The sequence below is a fragment of the Netta rufina genome (assembly GCF_964035555.1).
Source record: "Netta rufina genome assembly, chromosome: 1".
Taxonomy (NCBI): domain Eukaryota; kingdom Metazoa; phylum Chordata; class Aves; order Anseriformes; family Anatidae; genus Netta; species Netta rufina.
In genome coordinates, this window is record NC_140123.1 from 68,723,888 (window position 1) to 68,748,971 (window position 25,084).

General features: G+C 44.2%; 1 protein-coding gene across 1 annotated transcript; it reads left to right on the forward strand.

The window, feature by feature from the left end:
* Window positions 1-939: 939 nt before the first annotated feature.
* On the forward strand, window positions 940-25,084 carry LOC311210130 (very low-density lipoprotein receptor-like; the record flags this gene model as incomplete). The annotated part of the gene is made up of 6 exons (XM_084287919.1): window positions 940-1,034; window positions 13,847-14,066; window positions 15,047-16,290; window positions 23,581-23,652; window positions 23,962-24,155; window positions 25,074-25,084. 6 exons carry the CDS (start codon window positions 940-942, stop codon window positions 25,082-25,084), a joined length of 1,836 nt encoding a protein of 611 aa, XP_084144045.1.

Consider the following 25,084-nt stretch of genomic DNA (forward strand, 5'->3'; position numbering starts at 1 on the left):
ATATTTTAGAACTTTTCCTCAGCCTGCTCTCGAGTTTTTCCTTTGGAAATAGCCTTTCATCTGGAGAGAAAGGGTTATGGACAGGTATACAAGGTCTTAAAGGCAGTCATTTTATGGTACAGTGCAAAAAGAAATACGGTGATGTATTTACAGGGCCTCATTTGCCAGGCTGGTCTTTTGTTCCTCCCAGAGCTTGCCTTTGATCTTATTTATAAGTTTATTCCCCAGCACCTGAGTGGTTGGTTCCTCTGCAGCACTGTGATGGGACTATTGCCCTGGGTTTCAGTATTAAAAAAATAATAAAATACTGTCATTGAATTTCACAGGAGGAATAATGACAATATTTGATTAAAGGTTTTTAATTTTAGGACTGTGGCTAATTCCAACATCCTTAGTTCCCCTGAGGTAAGCTGTGCATTTTAGGCTCTAAAACTCAAGGCCTGAACAGTCTGGCAGGTGTTCCTTGTTTTTTGCTGTAAAGATACAGAGCAGATCAGACTTATTCAAACTTGCACCAAACTTTGTTCCCATGAACTCACAAGCTCCAGCCAAGCTTTCCCTAATCCTAAAATGTATTTTGAGATGGCTTGTCTGAGCTCACACACGTAGGTTTGTATACTTTTCCTGCTCATCCCTTCTAATGTTTCCAGGCAGATTTCTTCTGCAAATGGCTTTGTCAGTGCCTTAAGTCAACCAGAAGCCACATGAAGGTGGCTATCGCACCACTTTGCACTGATGAGCACTGGTGATAAGCAGCCCACACAGGTCTGGGATCCACCCAGCACTGCTGGAACTACACAACTTCTACAAGGCACAGAGCTGAAGTAGAGCTTGGTTGCTTGTACTTGAAGACAAATATGGGGCAGCAGCAAGCCATAAATACTTGTGGATGATGACTTTTCACGGTCAGCATTCTCCTCAGATTAAATCATCGACACAATGTCTTCCTTGGATGGTCTTGTTGGGATCGATGTGAAGCTGCATCTGGTGCCACGTGTGGTGCAAAGAGTGCCATCACAGCACCCTGGCCCCAGGTACTGCATGGGCAGGAGAACATGGAGGGTCCAGCCCTGCAGCTTGGGGTCTCAGGTTTTGGGATGCTGTGGACTGAGGAGCCAGTCTCCCTGCTTGCTGAGATGAAGTAGGGTTGTGTTTGCCAGGAACATCAGGAGCGACTTCTGTGGGTGGAGAGTCTCCTTACACACCAGCCATTCATGGAGCTGCTATCTCCCCACGCTCCTTCTGACACAACTCCTGTGAGTCTGCTTGCTTTTCATGGCTTAAATGAAAAACCAAACCTTTTACCACAGCAAATGAGTATGGAGAGTGAATTCAGGCAATGTGGTGAATACAGACAGGGAATATAGTTGAAAATATTTGTTTTTCTCTGTACTATTCCTCAAATTTTTCATCTTCTCTGCCTGTTTGCAGAGCCTGGCTTTGTTCTGAAAGTCTTTTCACACATACTGCATTCATTTACCACCCACAGATGCTGCCTTTTTTATTCTTTCCTGTTGTTTTCATTGATCTAACATGAAAGTCACCTTGAATTGAAAGAGCTTTGCCCTTGCTATGCATACAAAATACCAAAAAATATAAATATAATCATACTAAATACAGGGGCTAGGCAAGTTTTTGTGGGGATTTCTGCTGTAGGAGGTCATGGACACTGGATATAAGTTATACATAAAAAGGCAAGATGCTGTTTGATTAAATCCTAGTGTGTCTGCAGATGAGAAAACAAGGTGTCATATATTATATCTTTCAGTATTTATTTTGGTATCTGTTTTGTTTTGTTTTGTTTTGTTTTGTTTTGTTTTGTTTTATTTTATTTTATTTTATTTTATTTTATTTTATTTTTTCTTTTTCTGAGCAGATGCAGATCTGGGTACCTACTGGCTTGTTTTCCTGTTTTTCATTCATATCAAGAAGGCTGACATGGGATCAGCCTGTAACATGCCTGTGCATATGTTATATGAGGCTTATCACTGGAGAAAACACCTTTTGCGAGAAGTTCCTGCCAAGGTTTAACAGCACCCCTTCTGTCATGCAGCTGCTTTACAGCACGAAGGAAACGCAGACCTTTCCTTACCAAACAAGAGGTAGCACTTCAGTGTAACTGCTTGGTATTGGGTGCTTGAATATATTTTGGCACATGGATTTAAAAATACGTTGCCAGGCAATTACATCGTGAATAAGCCTGCAGCGCTGGCAGCTGAGTGCTGGTCTGTTTGTTCTCTTAATTAAACATGTGGCTCTGCATTTAGCCGTGGTAGTGTTGGCTGGTGCAAGTGGTGCTGAGCCCGCTGGTTCCGTGTAGCCCTGCCAGCCCTTGTGGCCAAAGAGCAGCAACACGCTGTCATTGTGGGCTTTCATCCCCAGCACAGAAGCTATAGGAAGGCTTCCTTCATGTCTTCATAGACAAAGTTAATTTTCTTTGCCTCTCTTCTGTTTGTAACATGAATCTTCTGCTTAATGCTGGCTGAAAGAGCAGCAGGAGACTGCATATTTTGCTACCACAGAGAAATAGGTTACACACGATGGAGAAGCTTAGGAAGAGGTTACACACGACGGAGAAGCTTAGGAAGAGGTCTTTTTTAAATAAGCCCTGTTATTCTCCATGTTGGTGGGCATGGTGGGCAGCCTTTCTCCTATAAATGTGTGACACTTTGAACAGGCTGAAATCTGGACCACTGAGAGGAACCATCTTGGTGACAAGCTGGTGGATGACTGGTAACTGAGCATCCTTTTTTCCTCCTTTTCCCTAGCCTATCCATCCTATATTACTTAAAGAGAGATCAATGCATTCAGGCAATGGCCTGATTAGTTTTAACCATGACCTGAAAATGTTGAAGTCCACAGCATGCCAAAGCAATGAACACATTATTCTTCATCTCTCACCATCGGCTGTGTCTCACACCGAAACTTTTGTTCCTGTAAATATTAGGATTTGTGTATACGCAGTTTATATGTGCTGTGGCAAACTCTTTTTAACTTCAAAGAAGTCTGGGAAAAGAGGCAAGGTCAGGTCCATTCACTCCTTCACAAAAACTGGCAAAGACAGACCCGAGAAGAGGTGTGCAGTAGCTAAGGTAAAGTAGGCTATTAAAATGAAAGTTATATTTTATTTTACTTTTTTTTTTTTTTTTTTAATTTCTTTTTTTTTTTAATTTCTTTTTATTTATTTATTTTTATTATAACTTTTATTATAGCTTTTTTCCCACACACACACACCTGTACAAAGCAGTGTCTCAGCTATTGGGGTGAAGTGTCCTTCTGTGCAAGGAAGACAGTGGAGTGGGTACACAGCCCATGCCACCCTGTGGTTTTACCTGCGTCAGTGTACTGGGTCTGGCTGGAATGTTAACTTTCCCGGCAGCAGCCCATTCAGTACCGTACTCTGTACTTGTAGCTGGAACAGCAGTGTTATCACACCAGTGTTGTGTCTACTGCTGAGCAGCAGTGGCACAGCATTGGGCCTTTCTCTAACCCTCCTAGGGGGTGGGCAAAAAGTGAGGAGAGAAACATCACTAGGGCAGCTGACCTAAACCAATCAAAGGGATATTCCATACCATGTGGTGTCACACTCAGCAATAAAAGGTGGAAACAGGAAGAAGAGGGGAGGGGTGGGCTCTCGTTGAGAAGACGTCGGTCCTCCTCTCGAACACCGGCTGCGTGCGTTGAGGCCTTGCTTCAAGGACGTGGTCAATCATCGCTCATTTGTGGGAAGTAGAGAGTAATTTCTTTCCTCTGCACTTCCATATAGCTTTAATTTATTTTGTTTGTTTGTTTTCCTCCCTTTTTCCCCTTTTCCCTTTTACTTCCCCTTAGTTAAATTGTTTAGTTCATGGTAGTCTTTATTTAATTATTATAATTATTTCCCTTTAATTAAATTATCCTTATCTCAACCCGTGAGTTGTTCTTTGCTTTACTTCTCCCCCTCCTCATCTAAAGGAGGGGGAGTGAGAGAGCGGTTGTGGGGTTTAGCTGCCCAGCACGGTAAAACCACCACAGTCAGTGACCATGGAGAGGGCATGAGAAAATAGGATGGAAAACCTACCTCAATACGACAGGCATGGGTTCATGAGTTGCAAGGAAAACCAGGGACAATAGGGTTGTATGTGAAACTTGCTGCACCAACTTCTGGAGGGTGGGCCTCCGTCCCAGATCTGGTCCCTAGCCCCTGATGCCAAGGCAGGCTATGAAAAAGTGCCATTAATAATTTGTCTGAGCTGCTGTCCAGAAAGTCACCAAGGTAACATTTATCCATTCTGCAAGGTCCATTGAAAAAACATTCAAGTCTAAAGTCATTAAATGAATGAAAACATTAACATAACTACTATTTTGACACTTTTTAATGGGAAAGCCATGTCTTTCAGGTGGATAATAGAGAGAATGGATTCCTGGTTGAGGAAGCAGCACCTGTTTTAATCTGCAAGCTGTGGGTGGGTTCAGCTGTGCATGGAGCTCAGACCTTTTAAGTGGTGTTCTTTACAGGTTTCCTTTTGTACCTGACACAGTTGCTCTTCATGGTTGTTCAAGCAGTACTCCACCAGCAGAAGGAAGAAGCCCTCATGGCTCTTTTCTCCCACCACCTCAGCAAAGCCAAAGAAGAAGGAAGCTACTCTCTCACAGAAGAGCACTGGGCTGCTTGCTTGGAGCTCAGTCCTGCCAGGAGCAATTCCATCTCCTAGGTTCATAAAGGGACAGGCAGTTATGGAGATGTTCAGAACCACCCACCCACTTATTCCTTGCTGATTTAAGTGGCTGATGAGTCTGAAAGTCTCCCAAAGCATGGGAGTGACCCTGAAGCTCTGGATGAGGTGGATATGGTGTTTGAGGGCACTCATGTTGTGATTTTTTAGTGTGATTTATAGCAAACAGGATATATCCTATACAGTAGACTCAAGTTTTCCTATAGGCTGACACCCTCTGCTGTTCACTTCTGCACATTGTGTAAGCAAAATGTAGCCACAGTTAAAGTGACTACAGACTTCCTGAAAAGTGACTACAGTGATTTCCTGAGCACTGACCTAGTTTTTGGTTATTCTTTGAAAACAGCACAGAGGAGATTTAGTCACCTGACCTACCCTATATGTTTTTTTTGTTTGTTTTTTTTTAGGAAAAATAATATGCAGTGATGCCACTTCTCAATAGTTTGGATGTAGGATATGGCTTTGAGATTTATTTTTGAAAATACCTGCAATTCCTGCAGTATCAAGAATGGCCTGATTACACCTTGCTTCTGCTGAGTGCTGGGGCCTTAGTTTAGTGATCAGAAGCTTGTGAAGTTGGTTTTCTTACTTTTATACTATGTTGTTATTTTACAGTTGTGAAAGTTGAAAGGAGTTTCACTATAGATAGTGACTGCTCACATTTGAGAGGTTTTGATTTTGTAGAAGACACTCATCCTCTTTTCTTTTTTGAAAAAGTCCATGTGAATGAGCTATCAAAATTGGAATCACCATACAAAAGAGACATCTGTCTTTGCAGACCTCTGAATTGCAGGAGCACACAATTCATCCTCTGGTATGTAGTAGTGTAGTCAGACTGATCAGTCTGTGCTTTGAGGATAATGTCAAGACAAGTGAAACATCCCAAGAATAACATACTATTTATCACTGGAAAAAGGGTGCTAAAGCCCAAAGGACTTACAGGTTTCTCTCTTTGAAAGACAGCTACATGGCAATGCAAGGGGCAGGAGAAACAGCTGAGCTCTTCTCCTTGGTATCTCAGTAGCACGACACAAGTTTCTGAAGCCAAGACTCAGTCTCCTTACTTCAGCAGAAAAACCTCTAGCACTTAATGCTTTCTAGGAATTCCTGTCTCTTAGTGAGGAAAGGATTTAAGGACAACCTTACTTTGGGAATACAGTTTCTTCAGGGCATGAAACTTGACCTTCAGTGCAATGTAAGACAATAAATGGGGAGATAACTGCTATGAATACATGTATATGAAAACATTCTTTTCTTTCCCATAATTTGCAGCATCAACTCGGCTAGTATCTGTTATTCTGTGTGTAGGCAGGTGCAAGCAGGGTTAATGCTTATTGGCTGTGCAGGATTTCAGCAGGATTAATCTCACAAGTTCTTGTGTTTCACTGCCAGCCTCTGAAGCTATTTCAGGAACTCTCTGGATCCATCTCAAGCTGCCAGACTTGCTGACCACCAAAAGTTTTCATGAATTTCTTCTGTGCAGCAAAAAGGCCACTGTCCTGGGAAATGCCCTTTCCCAGTGGCAGCTGGGCTGCTGTTTCTCATTTGAGTTTCCAAGAGACAACAGAAGACCAGTAGCAGTCTCTTTGAAGGCTGCTAATCCAGAGAGATGCATTAGGGTGCCTTGCTGTCCCTCTGAGTATGAAGTAGACAACAAATGTTGCAGTTTTTCCTCATATGAAAAACTAGATTTAAAGAGAGAAAATTAGAAGAGCTAACAATGGCTTTTTAAGGTCATCCCCTGTAAGCTCTCCTTAAAAGCTGGTTCTTCCTGCACTGCAATACTCTGGCACACCAAAGACCCTCTTTATTGTGTGTCTGTGTACAGCCCATTGGGAAGCTGGGCCAGACAGGTGTTCATAGCTGACTGATATCAACAGAGCTGTATTGAAATCCTGACCTCGAGCATCCCTGAAGCAGTCTATGCCACTCCCAGAGCAAGTCCACGTGCCTACTCAGGCCAACGGAGGCTGAGGCACAGCCTTCCTCATTCCTCATGTACAGCAAAATCAGCTTCCAAAAATGTTTTGCTGGTAGCTGCTGCTGCGGAGGGTCTATGGCCATCATACAGGCCCAACCAACCACCTGTGTGCAAATCAAAGGGAGCTTGGGCACGGGTAGCACAGCACTCACACTGCAAAGGTGGCAGCCCTTCAAAGGACAGGCAGAGAAGAGCCATCTAGCAAGATCCTGTCTCTACTGCCAAGAGAAGAGCGAGAGCCAGGAACTGGCTTAGTAAATCAGGGAGAGGGTGCAGTGATCGCTGCTGTGAGCTATCAGAAAACTTGTTTATGCCAAGCTTGCCCATGATACGCTCACACTGGCAAAGACTGCTGGTGTCTCTGCCATTACTGGCTGTGGTTCCCTTGGTATCATCACACAACAGCTCCCACCTGCCCCAACCAATGATATGTGCTTTTCAAAAGCATTTTTACTTTCTTCAGCATCTCAGCTTTGCCTCGTCTGATTTGCATGAGCTGGGGTTGACCACATCTGCCTGTGGTACCACAGTGCTGAAGGCCACCTGATGCCTCTTGGTGTGGGACCAAGTAAGACTGTCACTGCCTGTTCACCTTCCCGTTTGCAGAAAGCCATGTAAATACCCCAAGCCTTGTGCACAGGAGATGGATATAGATGGTGTTGGCTAAAATAACTCCAAGGTGGAATAAAGAGGATATTATTTATTTTCTTCTTCTTTGTGCTCCATGGTTGTCATTGGTCACAGCTTTCTGCTGAAGGCAGAGCCAGCACACCAGATGCTTGGAGCTGCCACCCCCTTGTACCTTTCCCACATGCTTTCTTTAGTTCCTCTAATGCTGCAGTTCTTTACTTTCCAGGCTCACAACTTGGCAAAACACCCACAGAAAGCAGTGAGATACTGACCACTCAGCATGTCTCAGGTATTTCAGGGTACAGTCCAACTCCTCATCTGTTGTTAGATCCAAGTACAGATATTGAAGAGCTGTGAAAGAGAAGTCTTTAATCCGTGGTTACCAACATTTGACTGCAGGCCCTCAGCATCCTCAGGCTCACTAGTAAGGCCCAGCAATGACTTCCAAAAAGCATGATGAGACAAGCTTTTAAGCCCTGTTTTATATTTCACATCATTGTCTCCCTTTCCCTGTGCTTGCTGCTAGTGGACCTCTATTATGTGACTGAAAATGCCCATTTCTTCTAGTTGGAGAAGCTGGGCTGCATTCCTGTCAGTGCCTTTTTTTCACTGAAAATCCCCTTGGAGAGAGCAGGATCATTTCATTTTCCCTAAGAGAGGATTGCCTTGAGAAGCGACGTGAAAAATAAGTTTCCTCTTGTATGCTGTTTATCCCAAGCAAGTCACCTGGGAGACACTAAGAAGGATGCATTTGCAATCATGTTTGGTTAAACACTGTGGCATGAAAATTCACAGCACCACCTCTGCAGCTCCCTGAGCATCTGTTGTGCTTCTGCACGGCTCGCTGAGCCCGTGTCTGCAGGCGGTTTGCTTTGCACGACATTATAAGAGACTTCACAGGTAGGCTTGCAGGCAGCAGGAGCTTCCACACTTCTCTCGAGCCCTGAGCTGTGTCCTTGCAGACCAGTGACCGCGTGTTCCCCATTCCTCGGAGCTCTCTGTTGACAGAGAGGGGCACGAGCTGGCTTCTCTGAGTGCTCACCAAGGCACCGGGCAGGGAGATTCCTCATCTGTCTTTGCCTTGGTCTACTCTTCTGCATCCTTTTGCCTTGGCAGTAACACTAAATAGTATTATTTTGAAAATTTAGCCTGTAATGGTTTGTCCTGTGATTTTGTCTGTAAAAAATGACTGGTTTTAGGTGGCTGGCAAGGTTTTCATTTACATATTAAGGATCCAAACCTGCTGTACACAAATGTATAGGATGATTTCCATTGACTTCAGTTGGACGCAGTGCCTGCTGCTGTGGATTCTGCATTTATTTTTATGCAAGCCAAGGAACAGCTCACTTATTTTGGGTTAAAAAGTATTGCACACAGTCCTGTCCTTCTGCCTTACTACACCTTACCGCACACGTACCATCTGAAGGCTTTTATTCCTTGTTTCTGGTTTTGCCGTCCTTTGAATCCTTTTGTTTTATATTTGCACGTGTGATCTGCATGGTTTTCCTCAAGTGAGCTCCCGCTCTGTAACTGGGCTTGAAATCATAACTCAAGCTGTTTAAATGCAAGTGGCTTTTTGCAGCAGATCTAATCAGTGTTGCTCTTGGGAATGAAACCAAATGAGCTCTCCTCAGGTTTGCAATTCCGTCCAACTATTGCACAGATCTTTGTTCATTTAACTCCTCTGAAGCAGAACAATCAGAAGAAATGGGTCAGAACTACAGCGCAAACAGGAAATGATGATTTCTAAACTTGAAGAAAATGAGATTTTAAATAGCCTTGTTCTTCCGTCAGGAGTCCTGGTGGTGCTTTACTGCAGACCACAGCTGTCTTGAGAGAACTATTAGCATAAAGATAATGCCCCTCATGGCAGAACCCCATAGCCAAAGCCTCAGATATGGTAAATAAGCTCAGCTCTGCTGATTTCTGTGGACCTGCACCAGTTTAGAGCAGCTGAGAGCTTGCAGTTCAGTGAGTAGGTTACAAGGCTGTCATAAAAGGATGAGAATTGGCTTCCTGGATAGCATCATTACATCTGATACCATAAACTAACAGGTTCAGAAGACTTCTAATAGCACTTACTGCCACTACGCACTTGTTTTTGACAACAAAGGATGGTTGTTTCTATTTTGGATATTGACGATTGGCCTCCAGGTGCAGGACAGCTCTATCACACTGCCTGCTTCCAGCTGGGGGCCTGGTTCAGTTCAGTGAAGTCCCTGGAAGTTCTTGGGGGGTGATTGTGTTTTACAGTGCTGAGTTTAGCCAATGTAGGATGGGGGCTTGATGGTGGTGGATTTGTACAAGTGAGTTCAGTAATTACCTTTTACTGATAACATTTCACAGTGCAAAAGTGATGTGCTCTCAGCGATCAGGTGCAAGCAGGCAATTTGTTCATACAGCACAGCTCTCCTTGTGCCCTAGAGGGGCACTGGGTGCCAACCTGCAGCTTAGGCCCTCGGCAGCTTTGCCTGTTCCCCTTAAAAAGAAAAGAGCCATCAGTAATTCTATGCATATTTTCTATCACAAAAAGGATTTTTTCATATCCTTTCCACACAAAGCTGATGTCATTCACTTTTTGCACTAAATTACCTTACTTTGTGTTATCTTTAGGTAGAGGTCAAGATTTCAAAATTTCATCTGGTGGGGAATTGCAAAGCATGCAAATCAATACATGCAGGACTGTGATACAAACAGTTTGGGAAAATTAGCTCTCTTTAGCAACTGTCAGAGTATTGCAGTTTGTTATCATTTTTTATGAAGTTACATTTCTTCCTGCCAGCAGCTCCTGTATGGGGCTGATAAAAATACCTCTCTGAATATGGACTGCACGTGATGTTAAGGAACACAACTACGAGTGTCTCACAATACAGATGTTAAAATGTTTATGTGTGTTGTTACTCCTTTCTCTTTCCCATCCCTGGAAAATGGCAGCATGCTCATATGAAAAGCTGAGATGGACAGTTTCCCAATTTTAAGACTTTTTTTTTTTTGTTTTTTATCCCCACAGAAATGTAGACAAATGTGATCAAGATGTGTATACACTGTAAACTAATAATGAGTTGGAGCGTGCTCATGAGTTGAAGCTCTTCATGTCTTGGTGCCGTGCACTTGGTGCTAACTTGTCCCAAGCTCTGCAGCTCCCCTGAGGGAAGCCACTGGACAGATGCTCATGGCACAGCAAACCCCATCTCCTTTTCATGAAGATGTGAGCAGGGCTGTTCATGCTGTTATTACCCAGCCTGAGCACTGCATAGATGCTCTGAGCCCCGGCTAGCAGAGAGCTGGGCATCTGTACAGAACTGAGGCCAAAGTCTCAGCTGGCTCGATCCTCTTGTCAGACCTCACAGATCAGACATTCCTCAAAATGCTGCCCTGCTGCTGGATGCAGGATGCTGCAGCATCTGCTAGCAGCCGGCAAGTCTCAAGTGCTTCCAATCTACAATAGGCTCAGGATTTCATCTTACCACAAACTAAGCCAAGGCACTGAAAGCTATTGTGATGAGCTCCTATCTTTCTTGTGCATTTGGGGAAAGTTACTGCTGCATCAATTGTCTTTTTTTCTTCTTTATTTTTCAGAGGCTACTGATGATTAACCCCAAAACTCTCAAGCCAGCTTGTCCTGGAGTTAAAGGGAACTTCATCTCAATAGACTAACTCTGGAGAGATGGAAAGCAGCTGGAGAAAATATATCCGTGTGAAATTCTTTCTTTCTCAAAGACTGTCAAAGTATATGTAAAAAAAATAAAATCCCATTTAATGCACTCAACAACTGTGATTTTCTTTACAGTTCTGCCTGTTTTTTCCATTTAAAAGAAAATAGCTCAAGATAATGTTTAATTTTTATGGTTGTTTAGCCACTGTGTTGTTGGCAGTGTTCCTTTAACTCGCAGGGGTGTAATAAAAGCAATAAAATGGATTTATTTAAAGAACACAGCATGATACAAAAGGCACTTTCATTATATGTAAGTAAAAGCAAATAATTGTTCTGGACATGCAGTGTCACAAAACACAGAAAAACAGAAAGGCTGCTTTTCCCAGTGCTGCTTTCAGACAAGGAAATTTCCTTTCCTGAAAACAGAGCATGGCCCATGCATTATAACCAATTCACTGAAGGCAAAAATTTCTTAAAACTTTTTGTTTGAGAAAAAGGTGTCATAACACCTCAGCTCACCAGCTATAAGATTTCTAGCATATACTGCTAAGAGCTACAGGATTTTTAAAGCACCAGTATTCACTCTGATGAGATTATACTTTGTGTATTATGCTCTGGAGGATGAAAGAGATGTTGCAAAACTAGAACGGGAGAGCTTTAAGAAGCAATTCTTTTCAGGAGAAAGCAAAAGGGAAGTGCACCCTTCATTGTATCCTTTGGGCTGGTGCAGCATGTTCCTACTTCACATGCTTTGCCGATTGGCAAAAGGATAAACGTTGCCTCTTGACAAGGTCTTTTGACCAGAGGTAGCTAGTGAGGAAACACCCTGTCTTCTGGACACTGTAGTTATTTGTAGAAATGTATGTGCACTGACAGGAAAATTTTCATGGTTCTCCAACCCAACAGCCAACTGGTCTGATAAGTATGTGGAATAAGAAAGAATTAGTCACTGGATTTCACTGCCAATATATTCCTCGTGGACACAGGATACCCACCACTCTTGATGGAGCCATTTCTAGGCCTGTGCTCCTTAAGACCGCTAGGTGAGACTGAGAGATGCTTTTCTCGATGTGCAAGTTTTTGAGGTAGGCTGCTCAAAACTCCTGAAAAAACTCTTGGATTCCAATCAGGCTTAGTAGGAAGCAGGTGACTGATACTATCTTTATGGTGACAGCTGGATGCCTGATCCTTTCTTCTTGATCTTCTACATCTGTGTTCAATAATTTGTGGTTCCCTGTGGAAATTAATCTTATTAATGGTGATATGCAGGAATGCACCTCAACTATTCTTCTTCATTTTACTAACCTGGCTATTTAACTCTCAGATTTTTATTTTTTTCCCACAGCAATCCATGTCCTATGATTCTTCTGCCTCTTACTTCTTCTGCTACCAGATATATGCTGCAATTTAATTGAACTCCTAGACTTTAATTAGAGATCTGGAACTTTTCCATCCTGAATGCTCACTATACCAGTGCAGACCAGTAGGGGGATGCTTTACAACGTTGATGCCTAGCCTAATTCTGCTCATTTCTTTTTCTGGCCAGCTACATTTATAAAGTCAATCTTGGAAGCCCAGTGGCTGGAGGCTATAACTGGGGATGGAGCAGAGACTTGAGATGTAGGGAAGGGAAGGAAGGACAACTTGGCAGTGTGGTAGAAATTAGTAGCTTCTAGGAAGGAATGCCCTTGTTAGCTGATGTCTCTCATAGCTGTAGTAGTGTAGGAAAAGAAGTTGGAGCAGGTAATGCATTGCCAAATGGGACTGAAGGAGGAGCATGTGTGTGAGTCAATAATTTACACAAGACTCCATATTTGCTCAGTTTTTTAAACACTGGCTGTTTAAGTATACTTCTTACATTTTATAGATTCACACACAAAAAAAAAAAAAAAAAAGGTGAAAAAGGTGTAATAGGATGTCTGAAGTTTAGCATCACAGAGATTTGATTTCCCCAGGAGTTTAATGCCCACATATTTGATTGAGGAAGCAGAACTCAGAGATTTGCCTCAGGTCCAAGAATTTTCTCACAGAGGATAAAACTAAAGCCATTTATCTAGGGAGCAAAGTGTGCACCTAACCACTGGGCTATGTTGCTGCCTATGCTCTGTAGTTGAAGTATTATACTGAACAACTAATAGACATTACTAGAGCTATTCTGGTAATACATATATTTGTAAGCCAGCAAATGACTCACTTGAAAAATGGCAATTGAGGCACAGAAAGAGTTGTTAAAAAGCTGAGAGCCAGAAACCCAATCTTCTGTAGGCTGGTGCCTTACTCAAAAGTCTCTTCATCCTCCAAGATACCTAGGAAGTAAATCCGGAGTGGTAGCAGGCATCATCATCAGAGGATTAGCATCTAATGCAACAGCTTCTCTTGATCTGTAAGCAAAGTATCACCAGCAGGTCCAGAGAGGTGATACTACACCTCTACTCAGCATTGGTGAGGCCACACCTGTAGCACTGTGTTGTTGAGGGATTTCTTGAAACAGCAAAAATCCCATGGCTTGCTGTAGCTGAGCAAACCAAGCTACCAGGGCAACTATGAGAAGTTCCCATGACAGTGTTCCCACATCGCCCAATTGAGGAATTCAGGAAAATATTGTTACCAGTAGCTGGCCTCAAGGACAAGGTCTATGTGACTGCTAATCACAAGGGGGTTGTTTTCTTGCAGGTGGGGTTGTTTTCTTGTAGCTGTTTGTCTGAGTGCTTTTGACCAATAATCTTGTGTGAAACACTGTCCACCCCTGTTAAGTTCTCTATAAAAGTTAGGCTATTCGGGCAATAAAATGGAGCATGATCTGACTCTACTGTGTGTCTGTCGTGCTTTCGGCCGTGCTTCCTGCAACATATGGCGCCCGAACAGGCTGAGACCTGAACAGGACCCGAACGGAACATCGCAGCTTCGCCGGGACAAACATCGCAGCGCAGCGGGACACCAGCGGTGCCGGCACATCCGAACGCAGGTAGACCAGGAGACCAGCGGCGCCGGGACCAGCGGCGCCGCGACCTCGCCGCGCCGTCGGGACTTCGGAGCGCCCATCCGACCGGCGCTTGAGCGGACCGGACACCGGCCCAGAAACACGGTACACAGGACTCACGGTGAGGCGTGGTATTCCCGCTGAGACACGCGGAAAACCGCGGGAAACGGAGTTGCGGCGGGACGTGGAATTTGCGGAGGGCCGCGGGAATTACAGTTGCGGCGGGACGTGGAATTTGCGGAGGGCCGCGGGAAACGGAGTTGCGGCGGGACGTGGAATTTGTGGAGGGCCGCGGGAAACGGAGTTGCGGCGGGACGTGGAATTTGCGGAGGGCCGCGGGAATTAGAGTTGCGGCGGGACGTGGAATTTGCGGAGGGCCGCGGGAAACGGACTTGCGGCGGGACGTGGAATTTGCGGAGGGCCGCGGGAAACGGAGTTGCGGCGGGACGTGGAATTTGCGGAGGGCCGCGGGAATTAGAGTTGCGGCGGGACGTGGAATTTGCGGAGGGCCGCGGGAAATTGACGTGATCACACTGCGGCGCAGGCCGTCCGGAGTCGAGTTGCTACGGGAGACCAGAGGCGTCAGTGGACAACGGCAGCCGACCCTCACCGTGTGGCGAGTCGGCACAGAGCAGAGGGGCGGAGATCAGGACCCTGCAGCCTGTCTGACGTAACCATGGAGACAGCGGCAGCAGCGGCTGTGCTGCTTCTCTCTGGCATTCTTTTTATAAGAAGTTATCTTGCAATGCAAAAAAAGACTATTCGTCCCCAGATCGGTGTTATAACTATGTTTCTGGATAACATTCCGTGGGGTTGCCACATTCTACAGACTATTAATGACGATTTAGCTCTATTGCAGGGCAGGAGAGCAGAGACGCAGATTACACCGCCAAATGACCACCGTCAGTCAGGCTCGTTCACAAACAGCTTCTAGGGTTGCAGCTGGCACGGCCTGCAGCCGTATAGCAGACATTACACTCTCTTTCCTAACTAGTAATCATGTGTCTCATCCATTTGTGGTGAATGGTCAGTGGCAAAAAGAAAAGGGGGAGAGTAAGGGGCGACAAAGACGGAAACGGTGCCAGGAGGATGCCACTGACACTAACAGCACGGGTAATAGGAGTAGTATAAGTGACACAGGTGCAGGGCGGCGGTGGGTGCTGCCGCGCTGCGGGGCACTCTGCCTGCTGCTCGCCCTCGCCTGCCTGTGCACTGCTGCCGACGGTGCTAGAGCAAAATGTGAAGATTGCTCAGATGGCAGTGATGAGAGTGCTTGTGTGAAGATGTGTGCTGAATCTGACTTTGTGTGCAACAGTGGTCAGTGTGTGCCAAATAGATGGCAGTGTGATGGGGATCCGGACTGTGAAAATGGGTCTGATGAGCGTGCTGAGCTGTGTCATATGAGAGCATGCCGGGTAAATGAAATCAGCTGTGGTCCTCAGTCAACCCAGTGTATCCCAGTGTCCTGGAAATGTGATGGTGAAAAGGATTGTGACAGTGGAGAAGATGAAGAGAATTGTGGCATTGTGACTTGTAGTGCAGCAGAATTCACATGCAGTAGTGGGCAATGTATCTCCAAAAGCTTTGTCTGCAATGTTCAAGATGACTGCAGTGATGGTAGCGATGAGTTGGAGTGTGCACCTCCTACCTGTGGTGTTCATGAGTTTCAGTGCAAGAGTTCTACCTGCATCCCTATCAGCTGGGTGTGTGATGATGATGCTGACTGCTCCAACCACTCGGATGAATCTTTGGAGCAGTGTGGCCGCCAGCCTGCACCTCCAGTGAAGTGTGCTACGAGTGAGGTGCAGTGCAGCTCAGGTGAATGTATCCACAAGAAGTGGCGATGTGATGGAGATCCTGATTGCAAGGATGGAAGTGATGAAATTAACTGCCCTTCTCGGACCTGCAGGCCAGACCAGTTCAGATGTGAAGATGGGAACTGTGTCCATGGGAGTAGGCAGTGCAGTGGTGTGAGAGACTGTCTGTATGGCACTGATGAAGCAAACTGTAACAATGTTATTCAGTGCTCTGGACCTGGCAAATTCAAGTGCAGAAGTGGAGAATGCATAGATATCAATAAAGTGTGTAACCAGCAGAGAGACTGCAAGGACTGGGGTGATGAGCCCTTGGAGGAATGCATCATAAATGAATGTGACTGTCCAGCTGGGTTTGAGTTTATAGACAAGAGAAACTGTGGAGACATTGATGAATGTCAAAACCTTGGTATCTGTAGTCAGATGTGTATCAGCCTGAAAGGTGGCTACAAAAGTGAATGTAGCCGTGGATATCAGATGATTCCTGCTACAGGAACCTGGAAAAGGCCATACTGGTACAAAGACACAAATAACACCTGTGATTGCAATGACGCTGCTAAGCAAGGTTTAGGGGTTTATAGCATGGAGACAAGGGGTAACAACTACAGTGTTTGGAACAATTGTACAGCTTTGGCCTTACCTCCTGATGTGCTTCTGATTTGTGGGGATGGGGCCTGGCAAGGTATCCCTGCAAATGCTATCAGATGTCCATGTTACATAGATAAACTCATTGTATTTGCTCCTAGCTTGTTACAGTTGCGTGAGATCACCAGACATAAATGGACATTGCTTGCATTGGATTGCAATGATAATGTTGAATTGTGTGGGGTTGCAGCTAGAGCGGCATTAGCAATTTCGGTGCCTGGAGTGGCATCTGCGGCCGCACGTAACAACTTAGAAAAATTGGTATGCTGGGCCGAGAGGCAAGCCTATGCCACGACAGAGATACTTGAGGAGATGTTACCAGATCAAAATAGTCTGCGACATCTGCTTTTACAGGATCAAGCTGCTATTGACATCTTGCTTTTGGCTTAAAGGAATGGGTGTGAGGACTTTAAGGGAATGTACTGTTTAAACCTTTCTGATCATAATGAGTCAATTCACAAATCCATTACTTTCCTGAAAGAGCACATGAGAAAGATTCAATATGGTATCAATCCTTTCAATCAATGGTTCACTGACTTGTTTGAAACAAAGTGTAGATGGTTGCTGGGTTTAATCACAAGAGGATTAAGGATTTGGTTTATGGTGGTGGTAATCATCGTTGTGTGTTGTAAGTATAGCTAAAGAGTTACTTGTAAAACTGCTGTGTCAGGCTTGGTTTGCTCAAAAGAAGAAGGGGGAATTGTTGAGGGATTTCTTGAAACAGCAAAAATCCCATGGCTTGCTGTAGCTGAGCAAACCAAGCTACCAGGGCAACTATGAGAAGTTCCCATGACAGTGTTCCCACATCGCCCAATTGAGGAATTCAGGAAAATATTGTTACCAGTAGCTGGCCTCAAGGACAAGGTCTATGTGACTGCTAATCACAAGGGGGTTGTTTTCTTGCAGGTGGGGTTGTTTTCTTGTAGCTGTTTGTCTGAGTGCTTTTGACCAATAATCTTGTGTGAAACACTGTCCACCCCTGTTAAGTTCTCTATAAAAGTTAGGCTATTCGGGCAATAAAATGGAGCATGATCTGACTCTACTGTGTGTCTGTCGTGCTTTCGGCCGTGCTTCCTGCAACACTGTGTCCAGTTCTGGGACCCCCAGTGCAAGAGAGACATGGACATACTGGAAAGAGCCCAGCATCTGTCCACCAAGATGAGTAAGGGACTGGAGCTCCTCTTCTATGAGCAGGCTGAGAGAGCTGGGGCTGCTCAGCCTGGAGAGGAGGCTCAGGGGGATCTCATCACTGTCTGTAAATACCTGAAGTGAAGGTGCAGCGAGGATGGAGTCAGGCTCTTTCCAGTGACACCCAGTGCCAGGACAAGAAGCAAGGCTGCCCAGAGAGGCTGTGGGATCTCCTCCTTGGGGATCTCCAAAAGCCGCCTGGAGATGGGCCTGGGCTTCCTGTGCTGGGTGGCCCTGCTGGGGCAGGGCTTGGGGTTGGTGGCCTCCAGAGAGCCCTGACAGCCTCAGCCCCTCTGTGGTGCTGTGATTCTGTGAAGTTTCTAGACAGAAAGGCACTTAATAAATACCACTTAAATATTAGGATTTTTCTAGACTCCAAAATAAACTATGAAAGCCTTTATGTGGGTATTGGCAGCTATGTTCTAGTTTTATTAAAAGGAAAATTAAACTAAACACACTGTGATGTCAGAATAAAAATCTATAAAATGAAATTCTTGGTGCAATAGCAAAACAAGAAAACATGAAAGAGAGAAGTAGATGGACGCAGTTAAAAAGGGCCTTGATGGTAAGTGTGAGAAGTTCATGACATGAAAGGTGAAAGGAAACAAGAGGAAGAATTCAGAGTGGACTGACAGTTGGGGAATTTCACTTGCAAGGTCTAAAAAGGCTGAGAAAGAATAAAATGAGAAAGAAAGGTATGACAGAGAATACTGTATTTAATAACCACGTAGCCAAGGATGAAGGCATGTAAGATTGAAACATAAGGGGTTGATTTTTCTCTTTTTTCTCTTTTCTCTTTTCTTTTCTTTTTTCTTTTTTTTTTCTATTTTTTTTCTTTTTCTTTTTTATTCTTTTTTTTTTTTTCCTTTTTTTCTTCTTTCTTTTCTTTTATTTTGAAGAGCCAGAGATGTTCCCTTTCCTATTGATTAAAATTTCCAGCTGCAAGCCATCACCCATGCTTTGCTTAATTGTGGACAATGTGGATCCTTAATTTGCATATAGAATTGCAAGATACTTTGTTGAAATCAGACATGGTAATTCATGGTTACGTTTTCCACCATCAGAGACCAATAATTTTAGGTCAGTGAGTTAAATCATCAGCATCACGGTACTGAACAAATCTATTTTGATGCATGATGCCTTGCAGCTGTCAGCAGGTTGAACCTACTTGTTGATGGCTCTCAGAGGGCTGGTTTAATGACTGTACAAATGAAGCACAGGCCAGACATGGGAAGAAAATATGAAATTAGGAGAATGCTGGAAAGAAGGAATACTTATTTCCTGTACTAGCACATTTTCTCTTATATTTAACAATTCAGGAAACTGAAAAGTGAAAAGGTTATTTATTTATTTATTAGTTTTTCTGTCATCATCAGCACCTAAACAACTGGCCAAACTCTGACACTAGCAGGTTGAAACCTACTAGTAAATAGGTTTTGAATACTAACACAATTGTCCCATAGGGATAAATATCAGAACTGAAAAATGTTGCCAAATTTCACACCACTCAGGATGTTTTTCTGCCTGCTAGTGCCTGCTACTTTGACAACGACTGATGAAAATAAGCTGCAGTTGAGCCTTTTTGTCAGTTTTCTGTGTACTTCATGCGACTGGCCAAGTATGTTTAGAGCACTAGTGGCTCCATACAAATGCCTCTCTGTGTTTTGTCTGTGCAGCTACATTTTCAATATGCTTGTTCAATCTCTTCTGGAGATTGTTTAGCAGAATTATATTTGTGAGCTTTGCAACTAGTTACATTTAATTTTGGACATGGTTTCAAATATAATTACTAGCCACAGCCACTGAGGCTGCCTTGGAGAGGGATAGTCCTAATATCAATGTCTGAAACATGCACCAATATTTAGAAAAACAACATATTTAGCTAACCAGATTTTCATTTGGGTAAACGTTAAAAAGAGCCTGTCCCAGCATCTTTAGGTAACTAGCAGAACACCATGGTGGTGCAATGCCCTTAGCAGTCCCTGTATCTTATAAGTAAATGGTGCAAGAGGACTAGAAGGAGGGACAGGTGGATCAGCAGCTGCCTACCATCAGCCTCCCCTCACCTTGTGTAGATCTCTAGCACATACTTTGTATCTGTGGTGTAAAGTAGCTCTTTTTTTTTTTTTTTTTTTTTTTTTTTATAAACTTGCAGCAAGTTTAAGCCTTCCGTTGACCTTTTCTTGGGCTTTTCAGTCACTGATTCCTGCATCCTTTATAACACTGGTTCTATTTCTTGCTGTAAGGAGCTCTGCTACCACTTTGTCTTCTCTTTATCACCTTCCAACTAATCCCACTTTTTCCTGATTTTCTTCCCCTTCTCTTTCTCACCCTTTCTTACTGTCTCCAAAAGCTTGGTCCTCCTTTTGCCCCATGTTCACTGTTACTGTTGTGCATGCTTTGTTATTTGGACAACAAATGGTTTAATCACATATTTTTCTGCAGTGGCAGGGATCATCCCCCCTTCCTTGTGGGTGGCATGGAGCACCTTGTCTTGGATATCTTGTGCTAGCAACAGTCATTGCTCTGAATGGCTTCTCATCCCAGATTGCCATGTCACTGTGAGAGTGGCTGCACTCTCCCAGCTTGGTTTCGATTTGGCACCAGTAAAATCTCTGTTGTTCCAGGACAAGTCCTGTTTTGAGGAAGAAATGTGTCATGCCTCTAACTCAACTGGAAAGCTGCAGATAAGGTAGCACACTTAATGGAGAACACTTAATGTTGCTTCTATCTTTGGTATTTATTTTAACAACCTCCATAAAGAACATTGTAGCTGGAATTTTAGGCTTTAATTAAGGCTTTGAACCCTCCAGAGAACTGTAAGTGTAGGACTGGTATTTCTACAGTGAATGATGACTTTTCTCTTAAACCATGCATACTACTCCAGGAAGAACCCAAGAGAGGGAAAGGAAAACAATCAGTGCATGCTGTAACTTTTATATACTTCTAGTATGCTCCATTTTCATTTTGAGAAATCAGTTACCTATTCTAAAACTTATGTAATTCAGCTTCACCTAAACATTGGAAAAAAAAATCCTACATTAAAAAAAAGTATATTGACAATGCATTAATTCCTAAAAATGAAAATAACATTTTTAAGCAAAAACACATGTTATGGTAAGTGTTTGGAAAATTTAATACAACATTTTTTTTCCTTTATGAAACATTTTTCTCTCAGAGATTTAATTCTATAAAATATATAAAAGATTAATTTTTTGATTAAAATTTTTAAGGGACTTGTGACTTGGGGATGGGTACAGATGTAATGCTGTTTGATATGCACTGAAGTAAGGGGAACAGCTGAGTGGAACTTGTATACATGACACAGGATCTATGGGAGACTTGTGCCCTCTTGGAAATGCAACTAGAAGCTAAGCAGGGTGCACTGGGGTATCTAAAATGGAACCAGACCCTTATGTTAAGGCAGCTGAATTATCTACTGAGGTTTTCTATTTTGGGACAAGTATTGTGTGTTCATGGGGAGAGAGTATTTGCTCAGATATCTGAAATATCATTCCTTTTGTGTAGTTCACTGAGAAAGCATTTCACTGATTTCCATTGGTCAAAAACATCCATATGTTTTTTCCCTGGAGGCTCTTCCAAATAGTTAACCACTTTTCAGAACTCTCCTTGTTTTATTTGCAAAATTGTGTTTGAACCTAAAGTCAAGGTCTGCAGTGCCAGATAGCTAGTATGACTGACTGCCCCTGAATAATTTTCTCCGAAGAAAAACTTCATCTGATAGATAAAATGCTTGAACAGATGTAGAGTATTAGGAAACACATCCAGTTTAAGAAAAAGAAGACCATTTATATTATGCTCTGTTACACTTTTGTATTTTTTCTTCTTTAACCTCCTTTTATCTCACCTGGAGTACTGTGCCCAGTTCTGGGCTCCCCAGTACAAAAAAGACAGGGATCTCCTGGAAAGAGTCCAGCAGAGAGCCACAAAGATGATACGGGGCCTGGAGCATCTTCCCTATGAGGAAAGGCTGAGAGACCTGGGTCTGTTCAGCCTGGAGAAGAGAAGACTGAGAGGGGATCTCGTCAATGTGTATAAATACCTGAGGTGTGGGAGACAGAGGGACTTGGCCAACCTCTTTTCAGTGGTTTGTGGGGACAGGACAAGGGGCAATGGCCACAAGATAGAGCACAGGAAGTTCTGCACCAACATGTGAAAGAACTTCTTCACGGTGAGGGTGATGGAGCACTGGAACAGGCTGCCTAGGGAGGCTGTGGAGTCTCCTTCACTGGAGATATTCAAGGCCCGTCTGGACACCTACCTGGGCAGCCTGCTCTGAGGAACCTGCTTTGTCAGGGGGGTTGGACCTGATGATCTTTTGAGGTCCCTTCCAACCCCTTCAATTCTGTGGTTCCATGATTATTATGTTCAGCTCTGGGGCCTTCCAACCCAAACTGTTCCATGTTTCTATATTTAACTAATGGTAGGAGGAGACATCTGATGATACTTAAACAAGAATGTCATGATATGGGGAGCTTGAATCAGCTATTGAATCATCCAGGAATGTTTCATGTAACCAGAATGTCACTGAAAGATTGAGGGTTGAAGGTTTTTTTCTGAATACTTTGATTAAGACACCGCTTTGCTCTCTCATAAACTTAAGCACGTTTCATAAATCTGTGATAGAGTTTGTCAGATTTCATCATTATCACTACAAGAACATTGCTTCTAGCCAGTCAGATATGAAGCTCAATACACGGAGGTCTCATTGGCACATATTAAAGACGAACAGCATCCATTACTACTCTCCATTATTAGCTCTTACTATCATTCCCCTAACAGGTTTGTTTGGGAAGTAACAATCTTATCCCATGTCCTTTAGAAATGCTTTGCTTACATCTGGGAGGGATGTGAGTCACTGGACAGAACTGTGTTTTTGTGTGTGCATGTATAATTTACTTTTGATTGCCTCCCTTAAATGGTTAATATATACATGGGGTAATTTTTACCAAGGTTAGGTGCCAAAAATAGCAGTTATGTTGCAAATTTACACATTTCTGGGCCAAATACCAAGCTGAAGCCAATTGTGTCCAAACCAAGGAAGTAGCATCCCCCTACCAAAAAGCAGTAATATGTGCTAGATGAGAACTTGTCCTCCCTAAAATTGCAGACTCTGTAGACTTCCTTCCCTTGTGTTCATCAGCACTAGCCTTTAAACTGGGTCCCAGACTTCGGTGATGAAACAAGCTGCAATGCAACCACAAGTCCTAACCCTCTTGCTATCCAGATCTGGGACCTTTGGAAAAATTCCATAGGTTTTTCCTGAATTCCCTGCCCAAGCTCCTTTCAAGTAGCAAACAGAACATGGGGGCAATGTGTATGACTAGACCTTGCAACAGGAAGCCAGGATGTGCAAACAGTGCACATCTAAATGTAGCACCTGTAAAGTTCAACCAGTTCCTGAGCCTCACCAGGAAAGACAGCAGCCTGGCAGGTTGTGCACCCTGGTAGGCTAGCTCCCACACCTGCACTTCCAAAATACTGCCTGGAGGTATCTAGGGACCAATAGAGCAGCAAAAGAAAAGCAAAAACATGCTCTTCAAATGCTTGCTGCCTTCCTGGACATTTCTATTTTGATCAACAAACAAACACTGTGTTGCTCTGAAGACTGACGTGATAGCTGCTTGAGAAAGTAGAGCTTGAATTTCTGATTGTGTTTTTTAAGAGTTTTAAGCTTTTTCCTCTGAGTAGCGTGTGATGTGCTTAATCTTTCATATGTAAAATAATTTTCTAGAGCGGGGAGAGCAGTGAGTAATTCGTTCCCTCTCCACAGACCCGAGCACTTACATGCATTTCTAGGCATGTTTTGTGCAGTCTAGCTGAACTGACGTTGTGCAGCAAGGTGCAACATCCTCTCAGCTACAAACGACGTGGCTTTGCTGGCTCTTTTTCCAGCCGAGTGGTCATTTTATGGCGCCTTCACACACGGCACGTCGTTTCCATCTTCTCAGGACCCTGCGAAAAGCAGCATCGGAGTCAGGGGAAGAAGTTCAGGGGAGCGTGAAAGCCTTCACGGACCTCAGGTGAGGCTTCACCTGCTCCCTCACGCTGCCAAGGAGGCCAAGGAGGAGGAAGATGATGATGAGGAGGAGGAAGATGAGGAAGAGGAAGGCGAGAGGGGAGCGAGCAGAGCCTCTCCGCCCTCCCTCTCCCCTCAGCATGGGGGGCAGCGAGGGGCTGAGGCGCCCGGCCGCCGGAGGAGGAGGAGGAAGAGGAGGAAGAGGAGAAGGGCATGAGCACCCGGCGGGCTGCTCTGACGTTTTGATCCCTTCCGAGAACTTAACAGGATCGCCGAGCCCTCGGAGCGGCTTTTGCCGCTGAGCCGGGCTCAGGCGGGCGGGCTTTGGCCCTAATCCGCCCGGGGGCGGCCGCACCGGGCCCGGCCCCACCGGGGAGCTCCGGAGCCGGAGAGGAGCCGGAGCCGCCGATATCGCCGCGGATATCGAGATATCGCTCTATCGCTCGCCCGGTCTGGGCGGAGGGAGGGAGTTTGTGAGCGCCGACAGCGGCACGGAGAGCGCCAAGGGTGAGTTGGAGGAGGAGGTGTGGGGCTGCCGCCCCTCTCCGCCTGCCCTTGCTGGGCGAACAAGTTTGCCGGGGAAGCGTAACTTTCATGCTCTTTTTTATTTTAAGCATTCATTCATTCGTTCACACAAAGATCTGTGGGGTCGAGGGGAATCGCCCCACTCGCAGTGCCTAAGGCACCTGCTGCCTGTGGGGTGCCAAGGACATGGTAGCAGACGCCACAGGGCAAGCTCCTTTCTTGGAGTTCCTGGTGCTCCTGCTGAATTGGTCTTGTTTTGAGCGATGTGACATGTCTTGCAAAACGTGCGAGGTGTAAACCAGTCCATGGCATGCCTAAGAGCATGCAGGGTACAATAATTAGTATAAGCAGTGTCTTTCTCTAATGCATACTCTACTCACTTGCTAAAAGCCAAAGGGAAGATGAGGAAAAATGTTTCAGATCCCTGGAAAAATGATATTCAATGCAAATGTTGGTACTGTTTAATAATGAACAATTTTCACTGTATTTTCTACATTCAGAGTTGTTTCAATCAAAGCAAGGAGTAAGAGGATTATTATATTTAAAAATCTGTAATTTATATTGTTAGAGTTGAGTAAATCTGAGTTCCAAGTGTCAGCTTTTGCAATAGCATGATTTTGTCTTTATTCTGCACAGTTACTATTATTATTATTTTAGATATATATCATTTTCTTTGAGTGTTCATGCTAAAACCACCCAATTAGAAAAAAAATCACAGTTCAGATGATAACGGGACTGTCAAGATGTCTAAGCAGCAAAGGTAATCAGCGGAAAACAAGCAGTGAACGGTACGAGAGAAGAGCACGTCAGCTTTACGAAATTACACACCATGCTTCCATGTCAGAGCCTCTCAGCTTTGCCTCCTGAGTGCCTCAGCTCATCCCAGCCTTTGTCATCCAGTTTGCACCTAA